This window comes from Candidozyma auris, chromosome 2 (assembly GCF_003013715.1).
Source record: "Candidozyma auris chromosome 2, complete sequence".
NCBI lineage: Eukaryota > Fungi > Ascomycota > Pichiomycetes > Serinales > Metschnikowiaceae > Candidozyma > Candidozyma auris.
In genome coordinates, this window is record NC_072813.1 from 1027760 (window position 1) to 1048544 (window position 20785).

General features: G+C 46.6%; 12 protein-coding genes across 12 annotated transcripts; 8 read left to right on the forward strand and 4 right to left on the reverse strand. All coding sequences in view use genetic code 12, as the record gives it.

Moving 5' to 3' along the window:
* Nucleotides 1-3348, reverse strand: CJI96_0001936 (translocase; the record flags this gene model as incomplete). Its single annotated transcript, XM_029035588.2, has 1 exon — nt 1-3348. One exon carries the CDS (start codon nt 3346-3348, stop codon nt 1-3), a length of 3348 nt encoding a protein of 1115 aa, XP_028890830.2.
* A 280-nt stretch (nt 3349-3628) lies between these two features.
* SEC72 (Sec63 complex subunit) lies at nt 3629-4288 on the reverse strand (the record flags this gene model as incomplete). The annotated part of the gene is made up of 1 exon (XM_029035586.2): nt 3629-4288. One exon carries the CDS (start codon nt 4286-4288, stop codon nt 3629-3631), a length of 660 nt encoding a protein of 219 aa, XP_028890828.1.
* A 236-nt stretch (nt 4289-4524) lies between these two features.
* CJI96_0001938 (uncharacterized protein) lies at nt 4525-5517 on the forward strand (the record flags this gene model as incomplete). The annotated part of the gene is made up of 1 exon (XM_029035585.2): nt 4525-5517. The coding sequence occupies one exon, from the start codon at nt 4525-4527 to the stop codon at nt 5515-5517; it is 993 nt and encodes a 330-aa protein (XP_028890827.2).
* A 592-nt stretch (nt 5518-6109) lies between these two features.
* Nucleotides 6110-7312, forward strand: HIS5 (histidinol-phosphate transaminase; the record flags this gene model as incomplete). The annotated part of the gene is made up of 1 exon (XM_029035584.2): nt 6110-7312. The coding sequence occupies one exon, from the start codon at nt 6110-6112 to the stop codon at nt 7310-7312; it is 1203 nt and encodes a 400-aa protein (XP_028890826.2).
* A 205-nt stretch (nt 7313-7517) lies between these two features.
* CJI96_0001940 (mitochondrial 37S ribosomal protein uS17m) lies at nt 7518-8252 on the forward strand (the record flags this gene model as incomplete). The annotated part of the gene is made up of 1 exon (XM_029035583.1): nt 7518-8252. The coding sequence occupies one exon, from the start codon at nt 7518-7520 to the stop codon at nt 8250-8252; it is 735 nt and encodes a 244-aa protein (XP_028890825.1).
* A 214-nt stretch (nt 8253-8466) lies between these two features.
* TOK1 (Tok1p) lies at nt 8467-10326 on the forward strand (the record flags this gene model as incomplete). The annotated part of the gene is made up of 1 exon (XM_029035581.2): nt 8467-10326. One exon carries the CDS (start codon nt 8467-8469, stop codon nt 10324-10326), a length of 1860 nt encoding a protein of 619 aa, XP_028890823.2.
* Nucleotides 10327-10515: 189 nt separating this feature from the next.
* On the forward strand, nt 10516-11871 carry CJI96_0001942 (nucleoside transmembrane transporter FUN26; the record flags this gene model as incomplete). Its single annotated transcript, XM_029035580.2, has 1 exon — nt 10516-11871. The coding sequence occupies one exon, from the start codon at nt 10516-10518 to the stop codon at nt 11869-11871; it is 1356 nt and encodes a 451-aa protein (XP_028890822.2).
* Nucleotides 11872-12131: 260 nt separating this feature from the next.
* Nucleotides 12132-14996, forward strand: MUC1 (Muc1p; the record flags this gene model as incomplete). Its single annotated transcript, XM_029035579.2, has 1 exon — nt 12132-14996. The coding sequence occupies one exon, from the start codon at nt 12132-12134 to the stop codon at nt 14994-14996; it is 2865 nt and encodes a 954-aa protein (XP_028890821.2).
* A 147-nt stretch (nt 14997-15143) lies between these two features.
* Nucleotides 15144-16931, forward strand: CJI96_0001944 (2-(3-amino-3-carboxypropyl)histidine synthase; the record flags this gene model as incomplete). The annotated part of the gene is made up of 1 exon (XM_029035578.2): nt 15144-16931. One exon carries the CDS (start codon nt 15144-15146, stop codon nt 16929-16931), a length of 1788 nt encoding a protein of 595 aa, XP_028890820.2.
* A 121-nt stretch (nt 16932-17052) lies between these two features.
* Nucleotides 17053-18085, forward strand: CJI96_0001945 (uncharacterized protein; the record flags this gene model as incomplete). Its single annotated transcript, XM_029035577.2, has 2 exons — nt 17053-17126; nt 17176-18085. 2 exons carry the CDS (start codon nt 17053-17055, stop codon nt 18083-18085), a joined length of 984 nt encoding a protein of 327 aa, XP_028890819.2.
* A 32-nt stretch (nt 18086-18117) lies between these two features.
* SPC2 (signal peptidase complex subunit SPC2) lies at nt 18118-18677 on the reverse strand (the record flags this gene model as incomplete). Its single annotated transcript, XM_029035576.2, has 2 exons — nt 18118-18601; nt 18649-18677. The coding sequence occupies 2 exons, from the start codon at nt 18675-18677 to the stop codon at nt 18118-18120; spliced, it is 513 nt and encodes a 170-aa protein (XP_028890818.1).
* A 153-nt stretch (nt 18678-18830) lies between these two features.
* CJI96_0001947 (uncharacterized protein) lies at nt 18831-20651 on the reverse strand (the record flags this gene model as incomplete). Its single annotated transcript, XM_029035575.2, has 1 exon — nt 18831-20651. One exon carries the CDS (start codon nt 20649-20651, stop codon nt 18831-18833), a length of 1821 nt encoding a protein of 606 aa, XP_028890817.2.
* Between the last annotated feature and the right edge of the window lie 134 nt (nt 20652-20785).

Here is a 20785-nt window from a genome sequence, read left to right on the forward strand (position 1 = left end):
TTACGTCATAGCGTTTAAGCCGAACAAGTAACCCAATTCTTGTCTGCCGAGTGCACTGCTTTTCTTCAATGCGGTGCTGTCGAGAGCCGAATTGACAAGCTCCTTTTTTCGGTCTTGCAAGTTGATGATTCTGTCCTCCACACTGTCTGTTACAAGCAATTTATAGACATGAACCGGTTTCTGTTGACCGAAACGATGTGCCCTATCCATGGCTTGGTCTTCAACGAACGGATTCCAAAATGGGTCCATTATGACCACATGATTGGCGCATGTCAACGTCAATCCGACATTACCTGCCTTGAGGGAGATAAGAAGCACCCTTTCAGTACCCAGGTAGAAACGCCTGATGGTTGAGTTTTTTAGATCAATATTCATGCTTCCGTCATACCTTAGAAATCTTATTCCGGCATCCTTCAATGCTTTTGCCATAAGATCAAATGTGCCGGTGAAATGTGAGAACACGATGACTTTCTCGTCAGTGTTGGCTTTGGTGACGTTCTCAATAAGATCTAAAGCACGTTGCATCTTAGCGGACAATGTAAAACCGCCTCGCTCATGTGTGATCTTGTTCATTTTCTCTGCTGTTGTGGTCTTATTTGCCATGCCCGTGCCGTACTGCGCTCTCAACTCCTCGAAGCTCAAATTCTCATTGACCACTTGATTGTAGACAACGTAGCTAATCAAGGCATCTTCAGTTATACTCTGACGACACGTGTTACAAGGTACCAGACCATCTTCATTACCTTCTTGCTCAAATAAACTGTCAACACACCCGTCACAAATCATGTGTCCGCAAGGGTGTAGTATAACGATTGATGACAGGTCAACCACATCAAAGCACATGGGACAAGTGAGTTGGGCATCACTGTCATCATCATCTACATCGACAGGGAGATCTTTCTCGTTTTTCAGCAAGTCCTCGGCGATTCTTCTTTTCATTTCAGGCGAAATCGCAAGACATAGAGCGTACATCGTCTTCCAATTTTTTACGCCTCCATAACCTTCTCTATTCTCTTCAGCATTCATTTCTCCAACCTCAACAAGAATGTCATGAATACACGCTTGTCTCAACCTTAAGAGCAATGTCAAGATATTACTATGTGAGTTTTTGTGTTTTTTCTTTAAAAGTTTCTCTGCCTTTTTCTGAATACCCGCCTCCAAATTCTTGTATGCCTTGGCTTCTTCTTCGTCCATCCTGATAGACACGTTCTTAACTGTTTTCTTTGGAAGTTCAATTAAGGGCTTTCCGTCCACTTTGGAGTCCTTAGTACGTCGAAGCATGATGGCCAGAAGAATTGCTCTTAGTTTCTTCATGGAGACATTTCTGTCGTACTCATCGGCTTCGTCGTTATTAGACCGCATATTCACAGAGATATCTCTCTTGAACTTTGTCTCATCATTATAAGGTCTTGTCTTCAAGAATCGTAGGATTGGATAAAGTTCATCAACATTGTTCTGCATTGGGGTTCCTGTCAAGCAAAGGCGGTGCTTGGATTTTAGCAAAGCTGTCGCTTTTGAAGTTTGCGACACTTTGTTCTTGATGTACTGAGCCTCGTCAAGAACAACTCTATAAAATTGTGCGTTCGATGTGAAAAAGGGAGACTCGTAAGTTTGGCCACCCAGATCTCTATCAGGAAGTATATTTTGTCCGTGTGAAACCATTGCTTCCTCGATTGGCTTAGCGTAATGCAGCTTGTATTCAGATGCCAAAGTGGTATAAGAGGTGAGGACAACATCGTATCGGCGCATTTTGATGAAGGTATTCACTTTCTTCTTGTCAGCACCGTGGTAGAAGACAACCCTCGGTTTATATTCCATCTTTACCTTGGCACGAAACTCGGCACTCCATTGGCGTAGAAGAGAAACGGGGCCAACAATGAGGGTAGTCTTGCAATTCTTATCTTCAGATGGATTCGCCATTATGAGAGCTATTGTTTGCACTGTTTTACCCAACCCCATATCATCAGCAAGAATGCTGCCTTGCTCTTCCTTCTCTCGGTTCAAAAGCCAGAAAAGACCCCTCCTTTGGTGATCGAGCAATGATACATTGAGCTCAGAAGGCGTCATAGCCATACCTTCAACTTTCTCTTCGTTTCCGACGTCTTTCAAGAGCTCTTGGAGATGAACTGAATCCTCGTAAACATTTTGAGTCATCCCCCCGAACCCTGTCATGGATGTTTGCGTGTGGGGTCCAGTATACCCTGGCATGTTATAGTTAAAAAAGTTCTGTTGAGGATATCCTGGAGGCGCCATGTAACCACCTGAATGCTTGAGAACGAGAACGTGGTGCAAGACAGCTTTATACCTTCTAATTTTCTTTGCCCTTTGAATCGCCACGTTGGCATCAGAAAGTGTAGAGTCAATCTCACGAATAAGCTCTGAACGCTCCTCCATGAGATTTATTGGTAAAGTCTCCAAACGCTCTTTCGCCTGCTTCATTTGGCTCAAATATGAATCACGCAACCCATCGAATCTAGCGAGCTGAGCATCCAAGGTACTTTCGTATGCACGGAGCTGTTCAATGGTCTGCGTAGCAAAATAGTGTTCTGCCCTTCTATCCTGTTCCATCTGATGAGGGTCTCCAAGTGGTTGCAACAGTGGCACTGGGCTGTTGAATTGATGATTAGCTAAGAGATGACGGTAGTCTGCGCCACCTCTCGGGTCATCTCGAGCTCTGTGAAGAGGCACTTGTGGTCTATGACGTGAAATGAATGTGGAAGGTTTGAATTTGCCTGTCTTCTCAGCTTCTTCTTTGGAAAGCACAGCTATCTCATCGTCGGAATCCAGGTCATCACTGGCAACCTCCAAATCCTCAGCCTTCAGCTGGGGCTCCTTTTCCTCAAAATAGCTGTTCTCTGCAATTTGAGGGCGCTCTACGGGGGAATGATCCTTCTCAGGAACAGGTACCGAGTCCAGCTCCGGCTGTTCATCGTCACTCGAGAGAATCACCACCACCGAGTCTGAATCTACTGTAGGAGTAGTTTTTCTATCTGAAATATTTGTTTCCCTGTCTTTTTCGCCACTGTTCCCAATGGCTAGTCCATTTAGGCCCGGTAGTCGCTTGGGCACATTTGCAAGGGGTTCAGATCCTTCGTCCAGCATGGACACGTCGACTTCTGCAGCTCTTTTCGTGCCTCTGGACTCCACCAAGGGCGTAGTCTGGGTCAAGTTGTTGCCCTCGTTGTCGAACTGGCTGAGCAGCTCCCACCATCGATTGGACTCTTCATGCCTGACTTCAAGCTGCCTGGGCACATCGCTTCTTGCTGCCTGGAGCTCTCTATCTAGAGAATCCTGAATCTCTTCGTCGTCTGAAGACACCACGATTACATCAAACGAACGAACCAGCATTCTGATGCAGAAAGCGCTTCACTATTTGGGTGAGGCAAGAAGCGTGTAGGATGTTGATAGACATACACTCGGTGCGCACAAGAGTAGAGTGGGAGAGTGAAACTTACAGAAGTTAAGATAGATGGCATAAAAAGATGTAAAAAAAAAAATTCTCTGGTATATGAAAGACCCTTTGTGAATCTATTATTGACAACACGTTTATTGTCGTTGACTGCTCAAACAGTTGCTTAAGCCGTGGCAGCTTCTAGTGTACAATGATTATGCGACAGTCCGATCGTCTTTAGAGGTAATCCCCATTTTCCTCGAGTATCTTGTCCAAGCAGATGTCCAACTCAGTAATGAGCCTTTCGTTATCCTCATCAAAGGCAAGACCTCTCTGGTAATCTGCCCTGGCGTCTTCGTAGTTGCCCAAAAAGTAGTTGGCCACACCTCTCCTTAAAAAATTCTCTGGCGTACACATCATCATGCCAATCAACATATCTGCGTCATTGAACGCCTTCAAATATTCTTTGCACTTGAGGTAGGCATCAGCTCTGCTCATCAACAAGAGCCCAAGCTCCTGGAGGGTCCCCAGAAACAGCTCAAACTTGTTTCTCCTGTTGATCACTTCGATGGCAATGGTGAACTGCTTGGCCAGGTCCGCGTACTTTTCTTGCTTGAAGCTCTGAACACCTCCTTCGTACAATTTCTTGATCATTTTGGACAAGTCCTTGTTGAAGGACTCTGCTGTTGGCTTTGGCGGGTACGGGTCGGTGATGCCAATAAGCTCTGTGGTGAGAGTGCTGAGCTGCTCCATCTCCAAGCTGAGCTGCAGATTGGGCTCCTCGGGCTCCTGGGTGAATACCACGCCTTTGGTCTTTGGGTCGTATCTGATGTCAAACTCCATTAGTTGTGGAAGTAGCTTGAGCTTTTCGACAAGTAGTATGTAGTGAGGGGCCATGCAGGAGCCGTAGTAGTATCTAATAAAGGAAAGTAGAAGGACTTTGCTTTTGACAGGTGTTGAACTTAGCTTAATGGTGGATTGTGTGATTCATAAGTTCATAAAATAAATTGTTCTTGAATGTAAACTTCATAGGTTGTTCTGTTTCAACCCTTTGCTGGGTCTTCTCGCAACCACATACTGGCACCTTACATGCTCACTTTTTGCAACCACTTCCCTCTCCTCCTATATCCTCCATGACTACAGTATCACAAGCGATTCCCGACTCGTTTAATAATCGGGCGCTGTCTCCAAACATCTCTTCACACTCTCTCGAGCATCTTGTCAATTACTTTGGATCCCTCGACTCTAAAAGTTTTCTTGACCAGCCAATTGAAGCTAACCTCTCTCACGACGACTCTCCAGAGATCAACAACCTGGATCTTCAGCTTGATTGCAAGAGGTTGGAAGAAACAAACAGCATTCAAATGTCTCCCGAGGACTTACAGACAAAAAACATCAACAAAAGGAACCCAATTGAGCAGCAAGTGTTGCCCAAGAAGAGCCTTGGACCTCACAGGGAGAAGTGGTACAAAAGAGCCTTCTCCAGCAGGTTTGCAACCTGGGCCGCAGACAAACAGCCAGCAGAAGAAGAGACACGGCTTGTATCTGGATTGAGCTCCGCTACTGGCAATTTAAAAGAAGAGACACCTCAGTCTCAGGAGAAATTGAGAGCACTTACACTTCCTCATCCTCCTCACTTCATGCCTACGAAATCCCGTTCCCTTGGTGGATCCCGCTCGTTTGCTGGAAAAGCTCTCACTTCACTCTTCCTCAAAGAAAGCCCCTTGCATGGCTCTCCCTTGGAAAATTCTGTGTTTCTGCCCCATACTCATGCTCCTAGTGTGAGCGACTTCCCCTCTATCAAGGACGTCGAGGACTTGACCGAGGGCTTCGCTCAGTATTCGACGCTACCAGAGCAGTGGAACGGATACAAGAATCCCGAAATGACGTCTGAACCAGAAAAGTCGCCGCCTCCAAGAACGAGATGGGCCCAGTGGAAGAAGGCGAGAAAGAGAGGCATTCGAGAGCTCAAGGGCCATCTCAAGCTGAGCTTGGCGCAGGGGAAAAAAAGGTCGATATTGGGGCTCAGAGTAAGGTTTTTCGCTCCCAGTGGTTTTCCTGAGAGCAATTCTGGGGTGATTATTTCAACTGATGATAAGGTCGTGGGACGAGTTCAGTCTCCTTAGTACTGGGCGAGGAGAAAGTGGTATTTTGCAGCCATTTAGTCTAAGGTCAGCACGGGCAGAATACCCCAAATGACTGGTCCAATGTTTACTAAGAGATGCTTTAAATACGATGAGAGCTATAGTTGTCGGAAGAATGAAAAACTGGGTACTAGGTACAAGTGTTTCTTCGTTGCATCTAATTTCTGTGCCTCACTGAGTGCACTGCACAACATCTTCAACAAAAGCTCAATTAAGCAACTTTAGAGAAGCCTTGTTTTAAAATCCTTGGTCACTTTTCATATTATCATCTCTGACTTTTCACTTACCTTCCTCAGAAGCCTCTTCATCCACCCTCTTTCTGCACCTCACTGAGAAGCACACTCCAACAATGACTCACAAGAGAGCAAATGATAGTAAGCAACCAAATTTTTAATGAATATTTCACTCCACAACTTCAAAACCAATTATCCAAGGAACTTTTCACTCAGTTCCCTACTTTGTGTATTCTCTTCTCTGCCTACCACCTCTGGCTGAGTCATACTCTATACCATACTCGCATCCTGCTAACTTATCTATAACCTACCACTGCTCACTGTGAAGTCTGCTTCAAACTATGCCCTTTGACTTACAATCACTCATTCGCCCAAATATACGTAATTTGGAGCCCTACAGATGTGCTAGAGACGACTTCAAGGAAGGAATTCTTTTGGATGCAAACGAAAACACCCATGGCCCTGCCTTATCTACCATCTCCAGCTGGGAACTGGCCTTGGAGCTCAATAGGTACCCTGACCCACACCAGGTGGAGTTGAAGGAGCAGCTAGCAAACTTCCGTAACTCTACTCCTAATCAGCTTATCAAAAGCTCGACGCCAAAGCTTCAATTGGAAAATATGTGTCTTGGTGTGGGTTCAGACGAGAGTATAGATTTGCTTATGCGGTGCGTTTGCACTCCTGGCAAGGATAAGCTTTTGGTGTGTCCGCCTACGTATGGCATGTACTCTATTTGCGCCACGGTGAACGATCTTGAGATGGTATCGGTGCCATTGACCACGCCAGACTTCCAGATCGACGTTGATGCCATTTTGAAGAAGGTTTCTGAGGATCCTACTATCAAACTTATCTACGTCACCTCTCCAGGAAACCCCACTGCGAAGCTCATTGACCCTAAGTTGGTGGTGGAGTTGCTAGAGAAAGCTCTTGACAGCTGGAACGGCCTTGTGGTTGTGGACGAGGCGTACATTGACTTTGTTGATCCTGTTGCCCCTAACTCCTCCCAGTCTGTGTCAACATTGGTGAACCAGTTTCCTAATCTTGTGGTGCTTCAGACTTTATCCAAATCGTTTGGTCTAGCAGGCGTAAGGCTAGGTATCACGTATGCGTCTTCAGGCTTGTCTCGCTACTTAAACGCCATGAAGTACCCATACAATATTTCGTCCTTGACGTCAGCGGTGGCTGTGAGATCTACGCAGGCAGAGGATGGCTTGAAAGTCATGCAAAACTATGTCAATGAAATCAAAAGGGATAGAGCTCATCTTCTTGAGGCGCTTCAAAAGATCCCCGGCGTGGGGAAGAACATTGGAGGTCTAGATGCAAACTTCTTACTTTTACAATTCTTGGATTTGAGTGGCCAGCCTTCCAATGAGGTTGCCTTGGAGCTCTATAACCAACTAGCAGTCGAAAACGGAGTGGTTGTAAGGTTCAGAGGAAAAGAGTTGAACTGTAAGGGCGCATTGAGATTGTCCATTGGTACCGAGGAAGAAAACAAGATTTTGATTGAGAAGATCGGTAAAATTCTTCCACTGGTGAGAAAGTAAATTTTGTTTCAAATAGACAACTGTATGGTACAATTTTGGAAGACTAAACTATACACTTTCGCATCCTAGTATTTGTTCTAAAGTGCATCCTAGTATTTGTTCTCTTGCAACAGCTACACACCTGATGGTGCGCGCACTACACAAAGTAGATTTTTTCATCACTATAGACTTCAACAGATCCACAATCTGAGCATCACCTGCGGCCATGGCTAGACAAAATTTCGTTGGCTTGGTGATTTCACAGGGAAAAATGAACAAGACCGTCAAGGTCAGAGTTCAGTCCAAAGGTTACGACAAAAGAGTGCACAAGGAGGTGTTGAAAAGGAAAGACTACTTGGTCCACGATGAAGGAAACTTATGTAAAGAAGGAGATATTGTGAGAATCGAGTCGATCCCAAAAATGACAGAACGAAAGTACTTTGCCATTGCTGAAGTGAAGATCAACAAAGGTCAGCAGTTTGCCAAGTACGAAGAGTTGGCCAAAAGGAAAGTCGCCGAGGAAGAACAGAGGAAACTTAAGGAGTTTATGGAAAGAAGAACCGAGTTGGAGAACATCATAGATAAGGTGGACGATTTGAAGAAACTAGATCAAATTTCAAGAGCATTTTCAAAAGCGCAGGAGGATGAGAGACAGGAACTTCTTCGTCAAATCAACGAGATCAAGAAGAGATACAACATCAAATCGTGGCCAACAACAGAGCAGATAGTGCCTCTAGAAGTGAACGAAGCAGCGAAAGATCTCAGTGTTATAGAGAACAGACTTGCCAACATTCGTGTGATTCTCGACAAGTTGATGAGCAGTGATTTCAAGGCTCAGAGGGAGAAGATCTTGGCTCAGGCGGCCAAGGGCAACCCAGCAGAGTTGAAGCCCAGCATACAGAAGAATATCTTGCGCAAATGGGTCATGAACCCAAAGAACACCGTACCCGTGTCTCTCTAGGGGCCCTGTAAATAGTTAGCATGTACACAAAAAGTGAAAAGTAATCAACATGTTGTAGGACAACGACAACAGATAAAGGAAGGATATTAGGAGATACCGAGTATCAGTTGGAGGTGCATTCTCATCATCTTACTTTACGCACAATAAATACTAGGACATACAGAATTTCGCAACCATTTATCTATCAGCCATACTTACAAAAGAAGCCCAAACAATGAAGCTCCTGTCTCAATTCCGCAAACGACTATCCCTTCTAGCTACCTATGTCGGACTCAATCAGACCAACGTGGAGCTGGTGCTACGACGTGAGCACGTGGAGACTCACAAACGAAAGCTAGCTCCTTTGTTCACTCCAGTGTACTTGGAGAATCTCAGTTCTTTGGATTACGAAGAGCCCCTCCCAAAGACGGCCCGATATTTGAAGCATGCTTTGAGTGTTCCTTTGGTTACAGTGACAAATTTAAACGTGGAGCCTGGACAGCGCCACTTTGTGCTCTGGCTCTATATCTCATCTTACTTTCCTTTACTATCAGCCTGTTTGGCACCATTGGGCAACTTGATTTCCCTAATTGCTCTCATTGAGCACTGGCGGATTTCTTTAGAGTCGGGTAAACTTGTACCGGAGGAGCCGGCGCCGAAAGTACTCAATATTATCGCATTTGTGTGTGGAATCATTGGGAATGTCTCTTTGCTAATGAATTTCTCGGGTACTTTGCGGTACCTTGTTACTCAATGCGTTTCCATATTGTGCTGGGTTGCTGCTGTCGCCATGCTACTCATTGCAGTGCTTTTGACCAACGAAACTGTAGTTGGAGCTGATCCTCACTATAAACGCTCCGAGGGTTTCTGGCTAGCAGTATGGACAATCTTCATGTATTCATCTTCGTCAATTGTACAAATTATCAATCTCTTGGGGTACAAGCTTCAGAAGTACGGGGCTTCATACAATCTTGATCGCCAGCAGCGGCTGCTTATCAACTACACGATGGTCTTTGCCATTTGGCAGGCGATTGGAGCATCTGTGATGAAGCATCTAATCCAAAATTTGAGCTACGGCGGCTCGCTTTATTACTGCGTGGTTTCTGTCTTTACTGTGGGTCTAGGCGACATACACCCAGTTTCTACTGGAGCGAAAGTAGTTGCACTCATTTTCTCCTTTGTGGGAATTGTCAATCTGGGGATGATTGTTACTACACTTATCAGGGTTGTGGTTCACTCTGCTGGCCCAAGTGTTTTCTGGCATTATACCGAAGTGAAACGAATGCAACTTTTGCAAAAGTACAATGAAAATCCGAATGACCCTGTGTTTGCTAATTCCTTTCAGCTCATGAGAGATATTCGAGAGGGTATCGCACGCCAGCAATGGCGTTTCAACTGTGTCACAAGCTTGATTTTGTTTATCGGGTTCTGGCAAGTTGGTTCTGCTGTGTTATATGCTTCAGAGGATTGGACGTACTTCAACTCGATGTATTTTTGTTTCTTGTGTCTATTGACCATCGGCTATGGAGATTATGCGCCAACCAGTGTGTTTGGTCGAGCATTTTTTATTCAATGGGCCATGGGCGCCGTTCCAATCATGTCCATCATCATCTCTACAGTTGCTGATAGTGCTTTTAACACGGCTGGGAGATTGGGAAAGGTAGTACAGTTCTTCGAACAAGAATGGACAAAAGACGCAGATCAAGTTGAGATGGAGTCAAGAACTCCTCCAAACAAAAAATATCACCTTGGAATGAGCGGCAGCTCTCCTCATAGACCAATCGCTCAGCTCGTCGCAGATTTAGATACGCTAGAAGCCGTCACCATCGATGCCCTCGAAGATCCACTGATGAGGTATAGCTACGAGCAATGGACCACTCTTCTCGGCAAGCTTCGATCAGTGCAGAGTGAAGACCCCTCTGACTCTAGCCACTGGCTCGGTGAAATGTCTCCATTGCGACTCCCCATCAAAGAGCCTCGCTATGTTCTCATTCACTTGTTCCTGAGATTACGCCACGATCTTCTACAGCGACTAAAAGAAGAGAGCTCCGTCGATTTTACCAACTCCACTTGTGTCGATCGCAAGGAATCGTAAACCACTGCTGTATCCAAATCCGGGGCTAATGGCTGCGAAAAACTGGTCCTACCTAAAGACTCGTGCTTATCAGTGCGCACTATTACTGGATGGACCGTTGACATATCACAGACCTCAGATAACGAGGTCTCTTTTGCCATTATCACCTAATAGCTTCTCAAGTTGACTGAGCAATTTGAACTCGACCTGATGCCCAACACCGACAGCACAGGTGGACCCGTACATATCCGCCACGATCCTGTGGTGTTAAAGCTATCTTCGTCATTGCAGCTCCATCTTTCGCTGTTGACGTATGCTGCTTACACGATGATCGGCATAGCATTGCTTTGGCCGTGGAATTGCTACTTGTCTGCGTCGGCTTATTATGGAGATCGATTTAGCAGTTCTCCCACGCTATCAAAAGCGTACTCTTCTACGTTTATGCTGATCAGTACGGTCACAACAATGTTGTACTCATACTACTTATCCCAAAAACAAGAAGGCGTGAATTACCATAGAAGAATCTTCGTTGGTTTGATCATCACGATTGCCATCTTCGCCTTCTTAGCATTGACGTGTTTTGCAAAATTCTTCATCTTCATGAACGACTATAGCTTCTTTGGGCTTCTCATGCTCACAGTGCTCCTTAGTGCGATGGCGTCCAGCTTAGCTCAAAATGGCGCTTTGGCGTCGGCAAATGTGCTTGGAAGTGTTTACACGAACGGCGTGATGGTGGGCCAGGCGATCGCCGGAGCCCTTCCTCCTTTGGCCCTCATCTGCTCACTTTTGTTGACTGGAGTAAATAAACTGGACTCTGATATTGGCGAACATCATCCTCACAAGGCGCCAAATGCCGGGCTTACGCTATACTTTCTCAGCGCCTGCCTTGTGGCGTTTTTGTCTGTCTCGATGCTCATCTTATCCAATCGTTATAAGAGGTTGCACACATACACGCCGTTGGAGAGTGTAGCAGCAGACGAGGAGGAGGGAGAGCCAATTCACCTTTTACAGAAGAAGCATGTGCCGTTCTCGGTCTTGTGGGGAAAACTCAAGCTCATTGTAATGACCATCTTTTTGACCTTCTGCATCACTTTGGTTTTTCCTGTTTTTGCATCTACCGTTACCAGTGTTCAAGAAAATCCTTCACTTACTATTCTCAAGAAAAGCATCTACATACCGTTCATTTATTTGATGTGGAATATGGGGGATTTGATCGGACGTGTACTCTGTGGCATGCCCAATTCGAGGTTTCTCGTACAAGACCCTAAAACGTTGATCACTTACGCCATTGTCAGAGTATTTTTCATCCCGTTATTTATGACCTGCAACATCCACCCTGGCACATCGAACCCCATGATCTCGTCTGACTTGTGGTACATCCTCCTCCAGTTTCTCTTTGGATTGTCAAACGGTCAATTGTGCACTTCGTGCTTTATGGTTATTGGAGACAATTGCACCACCGACGACGAGAAGGAGGCTGCCGGCGGTTTTGCCACAGTTTTTCTTACTTTTGGCCTAGCCGTGGGCAGTTTGCTCAGTTACCTCTTTGTCCCCGTAGTTGGGTAGACAACCACTGCATGAGCCACTTAGAAAAAATATGAATCGAAAAGATACATAACAAAGGTTTTTACTTATATTGCAGGATACATCTTCGATCCCGTATCTCTCACTTCTACCTCGCCTGCCTCTATTGGTGACTGTCCATTTCGCAGCCATTTTCTAGTCTTCTGCGCGATCACCGGTGTACATTCTGTACAGCCCACTATCACCAAATCGGTTCTAGGTACACCCTCCTTAAAACCTCAGCACAACACTCGAATTCACCAATGTCATTCTGGGATAACAATAAGGACAGTTTTAAAGCTGCTGGTTTGGCCACCGCCCGAGGAATTGGTCGTGGCACAAAGGCTGTCAGCAAAGCCGGCTACAACACCTACAAGAGCCATGAAGCCAAAAGGAAAGGGCTACCTCCTCCAGATCAGGGGAATTCCAGCTCCAGTGCTCCTCCTCCCCCAGTGGACTACCAGTACAAGCCTCCAGATAAGGAGACGTTGGCGCTGTTGCCCAAACCCGTAAAGAGAAACGTGGGAGCGTACGAGCCTCCCAAGCCAGGTGAGAAGTCGAAGTACCCTACTGTATCAGCTCAGAGTCAGCAGAATACAATGACTCAAGGGCAGCCGCAGTATTACCCGCAAAATCAAGGCTATCAGCAACAACAAGACCAGGGATTCCAACAACAGGGTTACCAGACTCAGCCTCAAGTTTCACAACAACCTCAATACCAACAACCTCAATACCAACAACCTCAATACCAACAACCTCAATACCAACAACCTCAACAACAACAGCAATTCCAGCAGCCATCTCCCCAGCCTAGCCAACAACAGTACCAGCAGCCACATCAACCTCTGTACCAGCAAACTCCACAGGATCAGAGTCAGTATCAACAGCAGACACAACCTCCAGCGTACGTTCAGGCACCAGGGACTGCTCCAGCTGCTGCCCCAGCCCCAATTTCAAGCCAAGCCCCAGCTTATACCGCCACTGGTGCCCCGCCAGTTGCCCAAAGAAATGCTCCTCCTCCACCTCCCAGGTCAGACTCGTCCTCAATTCCGCCTTCAGGGCCTCGGCGTGAAGCGGTTTCTCCCGACCATAGCACCGGAAGCTCCAAGCAGTCAATGTTTAGACCGGATGTCGATCTCTCTCAGTTTGCACCTCCTCCTATCCATAAAGATAGGGGAAGCACAGAGTCGTCGCCAGCACCTAAGCATGCCAGTTTAACTGGTCTGTCAATTCCGAGCAAGGAATCTGTTGCACCCTCCAATCCTCCTGTGACACAGCTGCCAGGTATAAGACAGCATCAAAGCACTGCGCCTGACCCTACAAAGTTTGCGCCTCCTCCTCCAATTCGTAGAGGTGGTCAACCACCAGCTCCAACGGCTCCAACGAATGCAGCTGATGCGCCCACATCAGGAACAATGCCGGTTTTACCTGCAAATCAAAATTCTCCAGCTATACCACCCGCTAGGGGACCCCCTCCTGCGTTACCACTGAGAAACTCTGATCTGACGGCTGCCAGTAAACCTGCCAAGGTACCACCGCCAAAACCAGCGACCAAGCCTTCATTTTCGTCGCATCCTTCATCAACATCAACTTCGACGGTCCTACCACCTAGCTTACCTGATAGAGAACCCCGTACGAATTCTCCACCTCCACCATATAAAGTCACTGAGAATGAGGCGGAGTCGAATGAACCAGCCCGAGCTGCTCAAAATTTTTCTGATTCTTCGTCGACTGGGCCAAACTTTGCAGCTGAAATAGCCCGTTTAAGAAGTACTGTTTCTACGTTGTCGACTGAGGACGAGACTACAGTTCTGAAAAAAGTGCCTCCTCCAAAACCGGCTAAACCCTCTAAGCCTGCCAAACCAGCTAAACTCGTCAACACTCTGAGCGTTGCAAGCCCTGCTGTTGCTGCTAAACCCAAAATCGCTGCAAAACCTGAGATCACTCCAAAGCCTGAAGTTGCCGCAAAATCCGAAATCAGCGCAATGGCTGATGAATTAAAGAGCACTATGCCGAAGCCACAAGTTGCAAAGAAACCTGAGGTAGCTGCAAAACCATCAGCAGATGCCGCTGCTGGCATAAAGACTGCCCCTCCACCTTTACCAAGAAGAGAATCTCATCCAGGGAATCAAACAAATGTGGTGCCTCCACGCAAACTCCCCCCTGTGACTCCTGTTGTACAGCCAAAGCCTCAAGTGACACCACAACCTTCGCCAAAACCTACGCCTTCTGAGCAGCAGGCTGCTCCACCACCACCAAAGCGGAACTACGAAAGAAAACCGGCTCCTTTGCCACCTCAAGCTTCTGCAGCGTCTGCCATGGGTGAAGCGCTTCCATCACCTCACCAGAATGGTCCTCCTAACTTGGACCTTGAAATGGGCAGCGGCTGGTTCATGGTTACAGATGGACCTATTGAGTTCCCAAGAGCTTTAAGTGGATTGAACTACACCACCTCGTACATGTATTCCACTCGAGGTGGACCGGGAGGCATGAAGAAAACATCTACAAGGGAATTGACTGTTCGTCTCAAGGACTTGGCTCGGGTCAAGTACAAATTCAAATGGGAGAATGACGATGTTCAAAGTGCAACTGTGGAGATTGCCGAATTCATGCCCTCGCCAATCACACATAGAGTGCCTCTGAATGCTGAACTCGTTGCCTACAGTCAGCAATATGGAGAGCATGTAGCTGCGTGGGCGCTTCATCACGAAGGGCAGAGGGTAGATCGTGGAGAGTGCTGGGACCTTGCGAAGTTTGCTTTGGAAAAAGGCTGTGGAAAACATGCTTTCATATCAACGTATACTCATCATGGATTCCCCATTTTGGAAGTGCATGGTTCACCCAATGGTGCTACAGTGGTGCGTCCTCAGGCTGACGAGATAAGAAGAGGAGACATTCTTCAGTTCACCACGGCCAAATTCGAAAACAAGGCCACGGGAAGCTGGCTGACAGCAGGAGATCCCGACCATACATCGGTGGTGATTGATAAAGTAGGTGCCAAAGTTATGGTACTTGAGCAGAACGTGGGCGGCGTGAAAATTGTGAAGAGAGGCGAGTATGAGATTGGAAATATTACTCAAGGATCTGTTGTTGGTTACAGGCCCATGCCTGCCAGCTGGATTGAATAACAAGTGCAATTCTACGACGAGGGGAGCTAATCAGTGTTAAGGGCCTACGTAAGGCACACACTTCCCTGCAGTGCGCATCGAGAGGTCTGCTTAAAAAAGCGCAGCTAACTATGATCTCTAATCTACTCCACAACTTCTCCTGACGACATGCCTCTGGCCGACCTAATAGCGCCTGCTCTTTCTACTGCTCAGGATGAGGAGACTTTTAGCTATGCGAAAGTTGACGTTGCCGAGAAGAAACGGTTGCATCTAAATCTCCAGCCTGATGAGGATTATCTAGGCAAGATCTATGAGTACTACAATTTAAACGAAGTGGCTGAATTCCTCAGGCAGAAAGATGAAGCAGGAGTATCTCCGAGGTACAAGAGAGTGACTCTTCAGTTTCCTGATTCCCTCGTATGTGATGCTGCTGCAGTCACCCAGCAGTTGCAGAGGGTCCTAGGTCTCACAGTTGCAACCGATGAGTCCGCGACAAACTGTGACAAAGGTTGTCAGGTTAGCTGTTGCAAGACGAACACTGATAAAGAAAGCAATAAGGAAAAAGAAAAAGAAAACGACACCATCTTTAATAGTCCTCAAACGCTCTGGGTTCTAGCGGACACTTCTTACTCTTCTTGCTGTGTAGACGAAGTGGCAGCTGAGCATGTCAAGGCTGATCTTCTTATCCACTTTGGTGACGCCTGCCTCAATGCTGTTTCCAAACTCCCCTGTGCATACGTTTTTGGGAAACCTCTTGTGGATATACACAAGCTAGTTGACCAATTCAAGGGCCGGTACCCAGAGAAAGATGCTAAAGTTGTGCTCATGGGAGATGCTCCACACACGTATATCTTACATCATTTGAAGGAATCTCTTCTGGAGTATACAAATTTGGTGATTGGTGATGTTGAGGCGCTTGCAGCCCCCATTCTCGGGTACAAACCAATGCCAGCCAGAGCAACGAGCCTCAGAGCGCTTAACCGAGTTTATCATGGTCTAGACGAAGACGATCTGGCGTTGGCTAACTATGATTTGTTTCATATTACAGCACCAGAGACGCCTCGGTTGCTCCAGCTCACTACAAAGTTTCTGCTGGTGACTCTTTTCGATCCGCTAGACAACAGCGTCTCTCAAGGTCCGTATCCGAACTTGATGCGTCGTTACAGATACATGCATATGGCGAGAGCGGCAGGTACCATCGGCATCTTGGTGAACACGCTTTCGCTCAGCAACACGCGAGAAGTGATCAACGGAATCGCCAAAAAAATTAAAGAGGCAGGCAAAAAGCACTACATTTTCGTTGTGGGCAAACCCAACGTGGCTAAGTTGGCGAACTTCGAGGCTATCGACCTTTGGTGCGTTCTCGGATGCGACCACCAGGGCATTATTGTCGATCAGAACAATGAGTACTTCAAGGCAATCGTTACTCCATACGAGTTATTGTTGGCCCTCAGTGACGAATTGTCGTGGACAGGCCAGTGGGTGACCGATTTCAAAAGCATCTTGAGTGAGATTGGCAATGAGCTGGATGATGAACAAGACGAAGCCAAGAAGGAGTTTAAAGAAGTAGTCGACGGCTCTGATTCCGACGAAGACGCACCCATGTTTGATCCAGTGACAGGCAAATTCACCAGTAACGCCAAACCGCTCAGGCGACTCCAGCACCTCCAGATCACGCAAGAAGCAGATCCTGAATCGCAACTACCAGACTCCACAGCCCTTGTTCAGAAACTTTCTCTGGCCATAGCCCTCCGCAACACTGTCTCGACCTCAGCAGCGCATCTTCAAAATCGAGCATGGACTGGGTTGGGCAGTGATTTCAGGAACCAAGAAGACGATAGCGAAAGTGACTTCGACGAAAGCGGTGCTGCTGTTGAAGAGGGTGCCCTGGGAATCGCGAGGGGCTACGATTATGATAGAACAAACAAGAGCCAGGGATCCTCTTTTGGTGCTTGAGGTGAAGGCTTGGGGAGTTTTCGCAACCAGTGCGGAGTGCAGACTGAGCACACTAGTGCAGCCCTCGGGTTGCATCTCAAGCTTCCGGTTCTTTTCTTAGTGAACTACAACTCCACAACAAATGACAGTGGACGCTCTTGTTCACCAGATCGTCAGACTCCACTGGGTTTTGTACCCAATACTATTCCTTTTGTGGTATGTTGCAGCCTTTTGAGCGTTGTTTTTCACGTCACACTAACTCCAGCCTTTACACTCGCTTCAACTGGGTTTACGTTCTAGCGTATACTTTAATCTTTGCCCTCGACGCCGCTGCACTCTATGGCAGGGCATACAAGCTACCGACACGGTGGATACTGCTCGGAGAGAATGACGTTGCATTGGTTACAGGTGGGCTGTCAGGGTTAGGACTCGAGTTGGTCAAGCAGTTGCTCTTCGACTATAAGGTGAAAAAGGTGATTGTTTTGGACATTAGGAAACCGCAATTCGAGTTTGCCTCAGCAAAGCTTGAGTTTCACAGATGTGACCTTTCGAGAGAACACGACTTGAACTATACACTCAATGCTGTGTTACACAACTTAGACGCTCAGCGCGAGCACATTTCAGTGCTCATCAACAACGCCGGAGTGAGAAATAGCGGGCTGTTTCTAAGTCTATCTGAAGACCAAATCCGCCAAACGTTCAATGTGAACACGTTTGCTCAAATCACTTCATTCCGCAAAGTCATTTCTCATCACATCAAACACCATAAACACTCACAGCTCTACGTTGTATCTGTGTCATCGATATTGGCCGCCTTGGCACCAAAAAACGGATCCATTTATTCTGCGTCAAAAGCAGCAATATACCAAATTCACGAAAGCCTTACTCAGGAGCTTCAATCCTTCGCAAACATACGACTTCTTCTTGTCGCCCCGGGCCAGTTGACTACGGACATGTTCCGGGACGTGGAACCTAGCAGCCAATTTCTTGCGCCGCTTGTAAACCACATTCGTCTAGCTTCCGACATTTTAAACAGGGCAAACAAAGGAGAAAGGGGGGTTCTTTCTTCTCCTTTCTACGCCAACTGGCTCCCCATGGTCAAGGTATTGCCAGTGTTTCTACAAGACTTGTGCCGCTGGTTTTCCCAGATGGACGAAAAACTTTCGGATAAGTAGAATTTAATAGACATGCACGCCAAATCATGGACCTATTGGCTCTTTTTCTCCACCAACTCTCTAAACTCGTTCACGGCTGCCTCCTGGTTAAAGTAGCCAAATGCATCGTACAACCTGGTGAAAGGAATCTCCTTAGAGGTAGAACTCTGCTCGTTGCCATTGAGGACAACTTTCACATGGTATATTGGGTCGTACTTCGTCGTCCACCCGTAAACGGAAATGGTGTCCTGTTTCTTCTTTCCCACGTACTTGTTGTTCTTGTAGCCAGGACCTGAGGTGAAGTATAGTAATATGCAACTTACGACGAAATATAACGCCACGGCGCCCAATATGACATAATATGTATCGTTAAAAGAGTAATTCTTGTCCAACCAAAAAAGAAACCCGGCAATGGCCACTGTGACGCATCCAAGAGCAAGCTTTATATCTATCAATGTAAAAGACTGTTCATAGCCAAAGTGGCCAAAAACAGTAGGAAGCTGCTCTTCAAGATAGTTTCTCAAATCCGTGATGGAGCTATGGTTAGTTAAATCGGATAACTTGACTTTGATTGCTTGACATACTTAAGGTTCACCTTCTTTCCGCTGGACATGATGGTGTGGTGGGCTTTACAAGTACTTCGTGTCGCGATTGAATTGATGTGTCCAGTACACTCCCACTCAGTTAGTCCACGAGTCGAGGAGAGAATCCATGGAAAACCACGGAAGAGAAACCCACCCAATGATGTATAAGAATTGTTTTTTGACTATGAAGACGAGAGTAAAACAAGCTTCTTTTTCTTCTTTTTCTTTTTGCCGCTGTTGTTGGCTTCTTGTCTTTTCATTTCCTCACGAGCTCTTCGAATCATCTCTTCTGGGTCCCAGTCGTTTTCTTCCCCCTCATCTAAAGTTTGAATCTCTGAATGGGGTATGCTGGTACCCCAAACAGTTTTTTTTAACTTGGGTGTCTCTTGTTCTGGCTGCTCCGTCAAGCTCTCATGCTCCTCGGTATGACCCTCAGAAGTTAAGGCTGGAAGGTCTCTAAAGTCTGTAATGCTGAGGCTACCAAAGTTTGCGGGCGGCATCCAGTCCTGATCCAGGTAGGGAATGCTGTTGTTCTCTCGATCAAAGAATTCTCGCGTGCGTCTCTCTTCGTCTTTGAGAGCTCTACGACGCTTTGACTCCTCTGAGTGGAACTTCTTGTTCGACTGTTTGCTCCGCTTCATGAGATCGCTTTTGAAAGTCGCCCATGTTTCTTTCGAGATATACTCGCTGTTCTGCCACTTGCATTCCAAAAAACCAATCAATGTTCCCAGGGGCAAATGCAGTAAGTATTTATACTTCGTTGAAGCAGTCTCTGCTGTGAGTTCCTCATATCTTATGTTTTCCACTTGTGCTACGAGTGAGCTCGGTAGATGCGAGTAATCATTATTGTAGCTGGACTTCAACACTTTGATATCAAGTGGTGAAAGCACGTATACTGTTGAAGCCTTGAACCCCGTCTGATAATAATAAAAGGGTACTCCCTCCACTTTTGGCTGGTTTACTCGCAGCGCTTTTGCGCTGTCCGGAAGATCGGTGGCAAACTTAGACGACCAGAGTGCCAAATCATCGTCGATGTTTTTAAGAGCCATTCTCATGAATTTTCCGTCGTCATTGTAAAGCTCCTTTTCTTCTTCGTATACTCGTTTGATCAGTTCCATTTCTGCCTGATACATGCCCACCAAATATGCGAGATCTCCTTTGAAAAATCGCAGGTACTGGCTCAAGTCGGGTTCTGACTGTGCGGCCCAGGGAAACGTGTCGATAGTATCATTGAGTTGTTCCAATTGACGAGGTAAAGGGAAAACACGATGTGGTTGTCTGCTCATGAGAGTGAGCACAACTTCGTCCTTAATCTTAGGAACCTCAAAGCGCTCGTCGACGTTGTCTATCTGAACAGGTTTCACGTCTTTCTGTCTGATGATGGAACCACACAACGGACAGTCTCTATATTTCTCAACTATCACGCTACTTTCTTTCTTCATCAGCTTGGGCACCTCGCTCTCCAAAAGGGAGAGCAAGCATGTGAGACACAAAATATGCCCACAAGATGTCACCATTCTGGGAGCGATCAAGTCTTCAGACAAGCAAATCGGGCAGGCGTTGCCCTTGGGCACAATGGTTCGCAAGATGTCGTCCGTGTCTACCGGAACGTTTGGGTCCAACTGTTGGGCGTTATAGTTTTTTCGGTAGTCGACGACAAACTTGTAGTTGACATTGATGAATCTCATGCCATGAAGAAATAAGTGATGCTTTTTCGGCTTCGAGTCTAACCCCGAGCTTCTTCTCGATCTTGGAGGATGCCTGCGCAGCTTCTGGTACTCAGGCAGATCTCTATACAGCTGAAACTCAAACAAATGGTCTATAGATATCTGGTTTTTGCGGGAAGAGGCATTCACTTTTTTGCCCAGATGCGCCTGTCTTTCCAAAGGCGTGATGTCTTCATTCAAGGACTTGTAGTTCTTAGCGCGGTTACTTTTCTTGTGGCGATTGCCGTTGGACTGATCGAGACTGCCCGGGGGCTTTTGTGGAATATGGTTGCTCATAATGATAAGAGCAAACGTTTCATGTTATGCCGAGGCACAACTATGGTGAAGGTAAGGTTGATCTTTCGTAAAAGAATAGTGTATCAAGAGCTCTCTCGATATACCGATGCGAAGTACCTCCATGCCTAGCAAGT